The sequence below is a fragment of the Anarrhichthys ocellatus genome, unplaced genomic scaffold (assembly GCF_004355925.1).
Source record: "Anarrhichthys ocellatus isolate YVR2014 unplaced genomic scaffold, GSC_Weel_1.0 scaffold6, whole genome shotgun sequence".
Taxonomy (NCBI): domain Eukaryota; kingdom Metazoa; phylum Chordata; class Actinopteri; order Perciformes; family Anarhichadidae; genus Anarrhichthys; species Anarrhichthys ocellatus.
Window position 1 is genome coordinate 8,357,427 of NW_022280036.1, and position 13,148 is coordinate 8,370,574.

Here is a 13,148-nt window from a genome sequence, read left to right on the forward strand (position 1 = left end):
TTTCTATTAATTTAATTACTTTTACTATGTGGTGCATTAGTTGGATTAATTAAGCCTAAGCAGAGTGAAGTGTGGAGTTTTCCCTAAAACTTAATTTAATACCCCTTTTAGTTGTGAAGGAGCTCTAATCATTCTCTACTCATTCTCAATGCTTTATCTATGCCAGGGCAGTTAATGGCCTTATAAAAAAAAAAAACATTAATCCATTGTAAAAGAAAGCTTACATTAGTCTTGAAATTGTACAAAAAATGACGCTTTTTTATTTCATTAAATGTATTTGTTGTATGCACAACAAACATTAATCTCACGCAAAGAGAAGAGATGCTTTGTACTAGAGATGTACTGATCCAGCTGGATGGAGTATCGTGACAATGTGCCCATCTGGTATTGAATGACATTTTACTGATAAATAACAATTCAGTACATTTATATCTATGTATTTATTTGTTGTATTTTATTTTACAAAGTTAGGAAAGCAGTGATTAAGTCAAGCCTGTTGTTTCTGCACACATAAGAGAATGATCCCAGTCTCTTCTACACCGTGAGGCATACAGCTGATTAATTAAGCTCGGAAATCAAACCGGTGCTCGGTATCATCCGATACCCAAATCTCAGGTATCGTAAAAAGTCGGATGGGTGCATCTCTACTTAATACCAACTCTACGTTGTTTAGGCTACTTGCTGCTTTCTATCTGCGGTCCCTGAGCTCACAAAGGGATGTGAGTTGCACTAAATGCATGAAATTCATGTTGAAGGTAAAAATTACACCTGCACCTTAAAATGGTGCCTGATTGGCTGGTTCACTGTCCACAACACAAATCTTTATTTTCATGACCGAGGGAGCTGCTCCGCATAGACACCCTGTGACATCGTAGACCAGATTTGGCTCTCAGATTTTTAGAAGGTCCTTGTTCATGTTCATGAATTGATATCTAGCTGAAGTGTTTTTGGAATAACATTTAAGTGTTGACTCAGACAGGACTTTGTTTTTAAGTGATGGAAATTAAGTTTTAATGACAAGTCCTGGAATGACAGTGTAAATTGAAAAGACTGGGGCTGTGGCTTTGACGGTGCTTAAGGATTGTAAAATGTTGTAAAAAGCTTTTGAGATGTATTTTTGGTGGTAGATTTATTATTACATAATCCTTTTTTCCACACAAGTGCTTGGCAGTTTGTGTTTTATGTCTGCTTACATTTTTGAGGATGGACAAGCCTCCATCTGAATTTTATTTTTTATTGTTCAATAAATGCAAGAGGACAAACCCATACAGTTCAGAGAGCAGAGGAGGTTCCTGTTTGTGAGAGACTGGGTGTTCACAGTAAGAAGAGATGTGTATAAGAAGAATATGGATTGTCAGACGTGTTGACAGAGGTGAGAGAGTAATGGAAAGTGAACGAGGGGAGACAGTAAGGGAAAGCCCAGCGTGTTGTTTTAACGGGCAGTTGTGTCATGTGCTGTAATGGAGTGGTGACAGCTGTCTCTACGTATGCCCCCCCTCATCCTCAGCTGTTGCCCTGCCCCACGGACAGCTGTTGTCCCCACACACATACACACACACACACACACACACACACACACACACACACCATGCACACAAGTACCCAGACCAGGCTGCAAAAGGCCTCGTTTATCTGCCAATGGATGAAGAAGGGTCGCTGTGACTCAGCTGACGATGAGGATTATGACGGCCTCACCAAGGGAGATCCCCCCTTTTGACCTATTTACAGTACAGCATGCCACCACACCTGGCAGCAAAACAATATCATTTATAGTCCAGTTTATGTTGTAGTATGCAGTGTTACTAGATGTTCTAATCAGTGTTTTTATTTAACATAAGTAGTCAAGTTCAGTGTTTATTTTAATTAATGTAAGAAATAGGAAAACACATTCTGCAAAATGAATACTTTTGGGATCGTAGGAAATGGATATTGTGTTGCTAATTATTCACTCTCATTATGCTTCTGTGGTTAGAAAAAGAACGATACTTTAAAATTGGCACAACATTTTGGCTCGCTGTTGAAAATCTATTCATCATTAGGATTACACCAATAAACAGCACATAACTCAAGACTGGTTTGTTCAATTAGCCCTCTCCTGTGCTCATGGGAAACGGAGAACAGAGATAATTTTTCATAGCCGCCAGCCAGAAAGAGGCTCATGTGAAGCTTCTGTCTCACTCACCTGGGAGAAAGCTGATGTTTAATTTCCTCTGTCAGAGTCTCTTTTAATAGTCTGTTAATTAAAGTCTGATTTAGGCTGTGAGTGTAAAGAAACATGAAAACTCCTGTACAGAAGTTTAGTGAGACATTTCACGGGAAAGAATTAAGACAAAAACATATTTCAAACCATTTCTCGAGTCAAAAATATACATTTGCTTTCTTTTTATGTCAGCGTTATTGTGCTGCTTTTGAAAACCATGGTTCTAAGTTATTATGTGTTTTGTCTGACTACATAAGCCTTAATTTGTAAAAACAAACAAACATTGAATTAGTCTGCGCACACATGGGACTCAAATACCATTCTACCCTTTGTAGCCTTGCTATTATAAGAAGAATGAGGTTTTTTAAATTTACCCTACAGGATAGATAACCAAAAGAAAATCTCCATCTGCAGAGTGTGCTACAGTTGAGTCCATTTGCCGGGATGTAGGTTGGGTTTGGCATCCCTCCACCATTATAGACACAAGAGGAGCTCTGTGTTGGAAAGATCCACACACATCCTATCCTGTGAATAACCTGGAAAGGTGCATTATTGTCCACTGAGGTTATTCGATTGTATAATGCATTGCCTCCTGTTGCACATGGCAGGCAGGTTACATAGACGATTGAGCTTTCGAAAAAGAGAATGAAAGAAACGTTGAACTGGAAATGTGATGAGCAGATGTAGATTCCGTGTCCTTTGCACTAATTTACACCAGATCAAATCAGCTTGATTTGCTTTCCTGTTCTCGCCTGTAGATTTACTTTTTGGCTCAAATAAATGAACAAAATCCACTGGGAAGTTCCTCCCGGCAAAGGTAAATTGTAATTTCAAGAGCAGAGTGCCTTATGTTTCTCTATATTTAAATTACATGATTAAAATGCAAGATTTTTCAATTTGAATGAAAAGAGGAAGAATTCAGCAGAATACTTGGCTAAATGGGATGTATTGTTATAAATGGAATAATGGAACCCAAATGTTTCCAGATGTGTATGCTGTAAAATACATTGAGACCAACTAACTGTACTGCCACTGCATCACTAGTCAAATCAATGTTTGACTGACAAAAAACTAAAAAGAAAGATAACTCGGCAACACTGGAAAATGTCGTGGAAAACTAAGAGCTTTATTGAACCCAGATGTTTGGCATATTTCCTTCATCAAATCCCCTGATGAAGGCCATGAACCGCATTTTTTTTAGATCACTCTGATGTGTTTCGAGACTCAAACTTTCCTGGAAAGAGGGAGTGTTAAGGAAAACTAGTGTCTAAAATCAGATCTCTCAATTTTGTAGCTCAATCTTGTAGCTTTGCTTGTAAATGTGCAGATGCAGCGTACATTTCAGGGTGGAAGTGGGTATTAAACAAACCCTCCACTGGCTCGTGTGTCAGGATGCAGTCCAGCCATCAGGAAGTGATGCAACTGAGTCGTAAAAAAGATCAAAATATCCCACATACAACAACAAGAACCCAGAAAATCAGGATGTCAGTATGTTATGACTGCGTGTTATTGTGTGTGTCAGTTAGCTTTTGTGGTGTACCCAGTGGAGCAGGATACAGCCATCAGCCATGTTAATATGAAACTGCATCAGAGGATTGCTAAAGCTTCCTTAAGATCTCTTCCTCTCTTCATCAGGTACCAACCAGTGGTCCCGTGCTGGTGGACAAACACCCTCCTCTCCAAATTACGAGAACTCTCTTCACTCACTGGTAAGCTCCCTGTCTGCCTCCCTCTGATATGATGGATGCTCACTTTGGATAACACGGGAAGGACTGAGCTAGCATTTCAGGGAGATTCCTGCTTGACAAATGTTTTGCTGAGGAAGGTGGGGGTAGAGGGATAACCAAACTGAACAATACCTGTCCCTTGGGGGCTTGCCATCTGTCCTCCACTCCGTGGGCCAGGACGGGGATGACAGTTGGGGGATGGGTTTAGTTCAGGTTGCGGGTGTTGGGGTGGCAGCTGTTTGCTGAACAATTTCTCCGGGATTCCTTCGCTGCCATGCGACCAGAACTGCAGATCACCTTTCATCCAGCCTACTACCTGATGCAAATGTCAGGCATTTACATTTTCTGCTGGGAGGTTTATTATTGCTAAACATACAATATGCTATAAATGTAGCAATACAGACAAATAAAACAAAACTGTGTTTGCCCAAAACCACCACCATGGTCCAAGTCAAAGCAAGATTCAAGGTTATTTTCTAAATGTTCTCATTGATCATTTAACTTATTTAGCCATGTGTTTACTACAGTAAACATATTAAAACCCAGACAGGTGTTTTGTTTTGTACAATCAATTAAAAGAGTTTTCGGGGACATGCTGCTGCAGAATCCACGCTCATTGTTTGAGACAGTTTACTGCTTGTTATTTGTTAGATATAAACTGCGGTAAGCATCAACTTCTTGCTTGTTGAAAAACAACAACTTTTGGATAGGTGACCCTAAAATCTGTGTGAAAATCACTTTATATTTTTCAAGTCTAAGCTGTAAAAATGGAAAACATTGAGCTTTGGGAATGCCTAATCTTTATGCCCAATGACTCCCGAGCCATTTAGGCTCATAAGTGGCCAAATATAATTTAAAAAGATTCCATTACAGTTTTTAATGAATAAATTATTCCACTGTCTAAACATGTGGTTTGAGGATTAGATTATAGTCGAAATTTGTAATCTTGTGAGGGAATATGTTGTCATTAGTTTGAGACTTATTTGTGATCATTTCTGTAAAGTATCCGGCTTTGATAATCCACAAAACATTTGTTTAAAGTTGCCTCGTTGCTTCATTTCACTTGAGTATAGTGAAAGGCACAGCTTTATATAATGAATATAACAATGCATAGTAATATTATGTATGATATTTCTATCACCTAAGGGTGATACTGGACAATGGTGAAGGCAGCCTTTACCAACAATGACATTTATTTCAATAGAGAAATACAATGTGACACTTGGGAGCCACTGCTGTACATTTTTGTGATTTGTATTAATATAATGTGGAGGATGTGAACTTTGTGTAACACCTCCTACAAACCCCCCAAAAAGGGGACTAGACCAATACTGTAGACGTGGTTATTAAATATGCAAACATCCTTTCAAAGTGACTGGTCAGCATCTGTTTGCTTCCTTCCAAATCCTGCTCTTCTTGTCTGTGTGTCTTTACAAAAACAATCTCTATCCACAGTGTGTTTCTAGTGTTTATAGAAACTGATCTTTTTTTCATAATCCTGTCTTATTCTTATTTGACTTTGCCAGAAAAACAGAGTTCATCAGCAGTTACATGAGCATCTCCAGGATGCCATGTCTTTCTTAAAGGATGTCTGCGAGGTACTCCTCCAATAGAGTCTTTACTCATTACGTGTCCCATGCGTCTTTGCATTCCTCATTTTGTTTTTGACTTGCAGTCCACTTACCTCACTGTGTAATGCAGTTTCATCTTTATTGCCTTTGTTGCCGTATTGTCATGGTAGCGGTTCCAGCTTGCAGTAATCAGCTTAAGTTATTCTTAAAAGTTAAATACTAAATTAATTGTTGAAGCACCCCTGATGTGCATCTGTCAATTATTCAGTTTAACAGAAATGAAGGCATTTGTTTGACTTTTACAACTCAAGCTGAAACAGCTCAATTGATCTTGCATTTGAATTGCCTTCTTTATCTTGTGTTTCAGATGGTTTTTTTCTTTTTAAGTCCACACCATACAATCAGTGTTTTCAATTTTTGTCCTAATGTGCTTATACTAAGCTTCTCTGTCCTTCTTTTCCTCTCTTCTCTCTCTCCCTAACCCTTCGCTCTCCAATCCCTCTGGTATTCCCAGTCTCGAATGGAGGATCGTCTGGACAGACTGGACGATGCAATTCTTGTTCTGAGGAACCATGCAGTGGGCTCCACCGCCAGTCTGCCCAGCGACATACACAGTCTGCTGGGACAGCCACAAAATGGGCCAATAGCAGCCCTCGGAGCAAACTTCCCTGCTTCTGCATTGGTTTCAAGTCGGACAGCAGCGATGGTATGAGAACTTCCTACAAGTGTTTATATCTTTATTTTTATATAGATATTGCAAAACGCGAGGGAGAAAACATTGGTGTAATCCTTCATGTTATTTCAAACTTCACAACGCCACCTGTTCAAAACAGGTCCGCTGTGTAAAAACGAGACATTTTCCTCACTTGAACCCTGAATTTACCCTGACATATTTTCCATAAGTGTCATGGCCGGCCTGAGGCTCACCCTGCTCTTGAGAGGAGCTGTATATACAAGGGGGAAATAGAAATGAGAAAAACAGGCATAATCGAGTAAAGTTTCGTGTGGGAAGTGTATGTTGCTCTAAATCTCTTGAGAAACAGGAGAATGCAGGTCTTATTATAAATCATGACTTCATCTGAAGTATTTCATTCTAAAGAGCCAAGAGATTTGAAAACATCTGCTGTGGAAATTAAAATGTGGCGGCTCGTCCAACTGTAATCCAGAGGTGATTGGAAATAATCATTTTCACACACAAACAAAATCAATGCTGAATCTGTTCTAAAGAGTTCAGATAACGTATCTGGAAAGATGGAAACGATGAAAGAAAGAGGTCATAGAAAATGAATCATAAACATGAGGAATCATTTTTATATCACTCATTTTAAGTCCTCTGGTGAAAACGATGTCCTCTAGTTTTGCTCTTAGACAAAGACAAGCAGCAACTCCTTCGACTAGGAAACTGTAACCAGAGAATATTTAGCATTTTTGCTTAAAAAAAGTGAATTAAATGACGCAGATTAATTTCTTTCAGCTGTAATACTGTTATATTTTCCTTTTTAACCCAGTCCAGGCATTCAGCTGATGAATATAAATATTTTCTTCTGATGTCCATTTTAAATTTAGTGCAACAAAAAGGAAGAATGAATCGTGTTTTCATTGAGGCATAAAGATTTCTTTGTGTTTTGTTGGCATGATCATCAAAGCTGCACTGTATTTTGGTCCAACTTTTAATCAGGATTTTTTATGGCCCTCTCTGGTCTGTGGTCTCAAATCTCATTTGTCAACTTTAATTTATTTTGAATACAGTTTATTTTGAACAGAGTTGAATGTTCCCTGTTTGTTGTAAGGCTCTGTGTTTTCATTCTGGTGCTAAAGTTGTTGGATCTTTCAGAGTGACTTATTTTGTCCCCTAACAAGAATTCCCCTGTGGTTGTCAGAAGAGCTCAGTTTGATGTATTTGTTACAGAGAGCTCGGTTGTGGCAGTGATGTTGACCGACTGCGACTGTGAGATAGAACATACTGTGTCTGCACTAACACAGCGCTTCTTGTGTGGGAAGAGGTCCACTCAGACAGAGCTCACCAGCCTCGGCACGGCACAGCCACAGGCTTTTTACTCCGGCTGACACCCTACCCTCTACCCCCTTCCACTCCTTTTCATCACTTCTTTTTAACAACCCAGGAAATCTGAATCGCTGGAAACGTGTGTCTGAACCCGCAGCCTCCACCCAAATAGAGGTCCTCAGCTGTATGGTAATCAGGCCCAGCCATGAAAATGGCAGCGTTCTTTTCTTGCCAGAGCCCGGCTTCCCTCCTCCTCCTCCTGCAGACAAAGAGTTGTTTGGACACCTGTTGAGAGCACAGCAAAGATTAGCTTAGTGCTGAGGAAGGGGAGGGTCTCGGGGTGGTGGGGTTAACAGAGGCCAACAGTGACTGGGGATCACATTCCTTTAAGAAAAGGAGGGGACACCCTCCACCCATATTGACAATTTCCCCGCCTTTCTCTGGTTCTCAGAGGGGAAATCAAATAGCTCAAGAACATGTGCTGAACCTCAGGAAGGAGGGGCTTTGTGGTACAACTCGATGGGAGTTGACCATTTTTATGTTATGAATGTGGACTAAATAAGTGTGAAATATTCAGACTGCTGAGTGGGTTCAGTTCGACATCTGTTGAAGCACAACACAGAAGGATTTGTCTTATTTTAAACGTGAGAAACAGACGTGGTTGTAGTTGTGGTTCCAGAGAGCTGAGCCTGAGAATGCAACCCGTGGTTATGTTTTCTACAACATACATGTGAAGCAAAGTGGTGAAGCAAGTCACCAAAGCAGCAGTGTTGGGAATAACATGCTTGCATGTAATATTAGAGACTGAACATTTTGTTTGCAAAATAAATTCCAATATATACAGGCTGTCAAATAGTATCCTATCTAAATGTTAAAACACTTAAAATCCTTGACCTGTGTGGATCTACTTTACTACAGAATATCTATCAGAATATTATCTGCCATGGCACCTAAGGTTTATTGCTCCATCTTTGGCTCTTACTAATCGCTATTCTCTTGCTCAAAATTATAGTTTTATGCATCGTCTCCAGAGAATGTCTGCTTCCTTTCTTTACAATGTCCTTCCTGTCTGTGTTGCAACAGGGTGGTGCCCACGCTGACGATGCCGCCAGTCTGAACAACAGCCATGGAGGTCTTCCCAGCGCTGGCTCCACATCCAGCACAGAACTTTTGGAACACCAATTGGAAACCTTCAGAGGTCCAATGCGCCCCTCAGTCTTGTCAACTCATTATATGACTGACAGTTTATGTGTGTGATGTCTTACCTTTGCGTTTACATTGTCTACTGCAGGTCTTGCTTCAGCCCTGGCTGGCCACTTGCCTGCTGCTCTGGAGCTGAAGGTGGAGAAACAGGACAAGGATGACATGAATGATAACCTCTCTATCGATGACAAATCAGATGATGAGAGTGACAGAAGAGATATGAGGACACCCAGAGCAGGCACACGTACGAGGTAAGAACATGTTGAGATACAAACAAACAAAATACTTCTAAAAGTAAAATAACTGATGTTTGGTTTATTAAAGGACTTAAAAAATGGCTTAAACCAGCACAAATCTTGAGGATTTTGTTTTTTTGTCCAGCAATTTACTTTGATGTTTTCTAAAGATGAAAAATGCAAAGAGAGGATAAGGCCTGAGCAGTAGCCTCGACATTGTCTACAATCAGTGACATGAATCTGTTCAGATACGGCATTACATACTATGGAGATTTAGATATTTTTATCTTCAGACTTCTATTATTCTTAGTTTGTAGTGTACGTATGTTTGTTTTTTGCTGTTGTGTGATTTTAACTGTAAAACAGTTCTTTCTCCCAAAGTATCACTGAGGACGAGGACCTCAATCCGGAGCAGAAGGCCGAGCGTGAGCGCGAGAGGAGGATGGCTAACAACGCCCGTGAGCGCCTCAGGGTGCGAGACATCAACGGGGCCTTCAAGGAGCTGGGCCGCATGTGCCAGCTGCACCTGAAAAGCGAGAAGCCCCAGACTAAACTGCTCATCCTTCATCAGGCTGTGGCTGTCATACTTAACCTGGAGCACCAAGTCAGAGGTCAGTGTCCAGCTAATGAAAGCTTTTCCATAGCAATATTGCAAATAACTGAAATGTCCATGCTACATCACATTTACTCAATACTGATTCTTTAAAATGCTTCACATAATATTCCTCCAGGCAGTAATTTCATTTTAGTGTCGCATCCAAAGAGGATACTGTAAATATGGAGATATAAATAGGAGAACTGCAGTAAACAGCTGCACTCTGATTTCTAGGGAGCTATTTCACTGACATAGCTGCCAAATATGGATAATCAGCCAAGATATCACAACACTAGAGAAACTGCTGGGAAGCTGTTCAAGAGTGAAAGCTGATGACATTCTGCTTTGCTGTAGCATTATATTTGTAGATATTAATATTGGTATGTTAAAAACGGTGTCACAATAAAGCCTGTTAATGCTACATTCATTCACTGAAATGCTGGATGTTCATGTAACTGTTTACACTTATGATGTGGTATCAAAAACAAAAAAAGAAACGGATCAAAGCTCTCACTATTTTAAGAAAAGTGGCAGAAAAGTTTGATTTCGGTCTCTCTGAACCCACAGAGCGGAATCTGAACCCCAAAGCAGCTTGCCTTAAGAGAAGGGAGCAGGAGAAAATGTCCGGGGGTTCCGGTGACGCCCAGCAAGCCAACACAGGGCTCCATCCAGGCCTGACTGACGCATCTAACCCCATGGGCCACCTCTGAGCAGCAGACAGGTACTCTCAACCCAAGAGCTGCAACCAACCGTTGTTCTCAATATTGATTCATTTGAGGATTGTTGTCTCAAACAATTGATTATCAATCGTCAGTAATTTTTACCTGATACTTTCTGTTAACGGATGGAATTTCTTGTAATTTTTATTATTATTTTGTCTTTAGCAAAAAAAAATTGGATTTTATAAAAATGTTTTGATTCCGTCATCAAATGGTAAAAACAATTGTCCATCACAATTTCCGGACAGTGTCGTCTTCAAATTGCTTGTTTTTTCAACCAACAGTCCAAAACCCGAAGATATCCTGTTTACAATAAACATAAACCAATAAAAGCAGCATGTTTTGGAGAAGCTAGAACTTGGTAATATTTGGCACTGCTGCATGATAAACAACTTGTGATTAATCAATTAGTTGCAGGTAATTTCATGGTCATCGATAAAATGGATTAATTGACTAATTGTTTCAGATCTACTCACCTCTTCTATAAATATGTGAAACAGCACCAACTGCACTTTAGAATCAACCATTCGTCATCATTTTGAACCAAGGTATATAGAAGTTGTTTTGTGCCTTGTCTGATTATTGATGTGCACCTCACCTCTGATCAGCGTATTTCCCCCTTCGTCTCTCCAGATCAAATCGATCCACATCATTTCTGTCCCGCTTTGAGTCGGTGACCTTGCTTCCCAGTGACAGACAGGACTCACAGTTTGTAACACCAATCGAAGGAGACAGACCACTTGAAGCAAATCTACGAGACTGACACAATCGAATCCAAAAAGATTGAAGAAGAGCCAAGCGTCCAGCTCCCTGTGACCAGTTTCCATCTGCAAATTTCTCCCCACCTCAAAGATAAAAATCCTCAGCACATATCACTGTCTGCAAGAAGAACAATCCGAGACTTCGCGATCTCCTCCAACCGTTAGTGGAAATTGCCTTGTGCCTAAACTGAATTGACGAATGCATTGTAACAGCAACTGTTTTTGTTTGTCTGTTTCTTTTTTTTCTATTTATTATGTTATTGAGCTATAAAGTGTACGTCTAAAGGGAAAGTTGAGCAAATTCGAAGAGAAGTATGGTGATTTTCAGTTGATCTGCAGTTTGCCAGGGTCACCATTAATACTGAGCACTCCACCCTGGTAAATATTTGGCGAGTCCGAGATGAGGGGAAAATATTTAGGCACTGAGAAGATTAATTTATTGGCCAGTTGAGAGGGATATTTATACCCAACTGAAAATTATCATTAGTTAGAAATGAAGACGCACGCGCCCCATTTAAAAAAAAGGAGGATTTTATTTATATTTATATTTTATTAATTCTGCCACTGGCCACATGTGTTACCAAAACTACCTATGATTGTTTCTGTGTAGTTTAGATCTGTTTCTGTGCTGCTAACCAGCAGAATAATTGGCCCGACTACGTAAGCATAAACAATATTGTCTAAAAGGTGACGGATGGCGGATGGCAAACTCAAGGTTTACTGAAAGCTCAGATGTAGGCGTGTTCTTCTTCCTTGGTAGTGAACAGTGAAAATAAAGTGAGCAAACTATTTGCAAACCTTAGCATTCCCTGCATATTGTTAGTGTCTTAACTAAAAGAAAGGGGACTTCTTTCCCCGTCGCTTTGCCATATAGTGTTAAACGTAAGCCGTGACATATTTTAGCAGATTCTTGTCTTTGTTCAGCCTCATTTACATGCTCCTGACGTCAGCACTGATTTGGCTTGTTTTTGTCATTTTCCTGCCGCCAGCTAATCAGATTAGTTTAAAATGAAAAAACCAACGACGACCACACTTTCTCGTGGCCTGATGAACACGTCACTTATTTTTCTTTCTGTTAATATTTCAAGACCCTACAGTTCAAATGCAGTTATTCAGTAAAATTGTATTGATGCGTATTTGTCTTGTTGCAAGTTATGTCTTAAGGCTTCCAGCATTATGATGTCCAGTTTCAGTGGAGAGAACGTTTTCATTTATGTTTTCATCAAACATACAATAAGCCAGACTAGATATTTATATGCATTTTGTTGAATATCATGGAACCGTAGCACAATAATGAACATCGTTCATATCTTTAATTTGTTTTCCTATCTGGGTGCATGCTTTATGTTTGTCTTTGGTCTTAAGACTTGCTTTATATTCCATTTATTCCTTTGTATATTGTCTTCTATCATTATCTACACCATAAACAAGGTTGCCACATTCAGAATTAATATTCTGTACAAAAAAGGGACTTAAATTAGAATAAAGGATGCCACATTAAGAGTTTACACTAAAGATGTATGATTTAAAAACGTTTTTGAGAAGAAGAAAAAAAAAAACATTTTCATGTATTTTCTGACTGAATGTGACCTTGTTCTTCATTTCAGTATTCATGAGCTTGTATTCATGTTGGCAGACTTTGATTGAGGGAATAGTCACTTCCTGCTCTTATTCTTAATTTCCTGTTCTTGCGATGTTTCTTTGGTCCTCTGCTTGCCGAGTTAGACTTTGCTGTATTCCAAGATGCTTTCCCTTGTATAACATATAAGAAAAATGAAAATCAAAAGAAAAAAAATTGGCCTATTTTTCACTGTAGTTAGTCTTTTATACAATAATACTGTAAGAATATTTCTTGAATTCTAAATATTACTCTTTCTAGATTTTTGAAAGCAAAAGTTTTGAGTAAAAAGTTTCTTATTTTATTTTACTATATTAGATAGTAAAACGTAGGGTTATTTACAATAGCCTGTCCATTATTACAATAAATATACAAATGGCATCTCAAGAACATAGCTGAATTGTTGCTCGTAGTCTAGTCCTTCAAAAGGCTTCGTACGAGCTCCGGATTCCTAAAACGGCGACCGTCATCTTATTGTTCAGTCTCTCGTTGTTGATTGATAAAAGATTTGTT

At 39.4% G+C, this 13,148-nt stretch overlaps 1 protein-coding gene across 8 annotated transcripts in view; it reads left to right on the forward strand.

The window, feature by feature from the left end:
* Nucleotides 1–12,484, forward strand: part of tcf12 (transcription factor 12) — a 73,596-nt gene extending 61,112 nt beyond the window's left edge. For 3 of the 8 annotated variants that reach the window (XM_031846021.1, XM_031846022.1, XM_031846023.1), the window contains exons 14-21: nucleotides 3,836–3,909; nucleotides 5,454–5,525; nucleotides 6,013–6,204; nucleotides 8,587–8,701; nucleotides 8,795–8,957; nucleotides 9,309–9,553; nucleotides 10,105–10,258; nucleotides 10,890–12,484. In XM_031846021.1, the coding sequence (XP_031701881.1) occupies nucleotides 3,836–3,909; nucleotides 5,454–5,525; nucleotides 6,013–6,204; nucleotides 8,587–8,701; nucleotides 8,795–8,957; nucleotides 9,309–9,553; nucleotides 10,105–10,247 (1,004 nt within the window). In that variant the 3' untranslated portion in view covers nucleotides 10,248–10,258; nucleotides 10,890–12,484. The remainder of the gene's footprint in view (nucleotides 1–3,835; nucleotides 3,910–5,453; nucleotides 5,526–6,012; nucleotides 6,205–8,586; nucleotides 8,702–8,794; nucleotides 8,958–9,308; nucleotides 9,554–10,104; nucleotides 10,259–10,889) is intronic. The other 5 variants (XM_031846024.1, XM_031846027.1, XM_031846026.1 and 2 more) reach the window with 3 other exon arrangements.
* The last annotated feature ends 664 nt before the right edge of the window (nucleotides 12,485–13,148 follow it).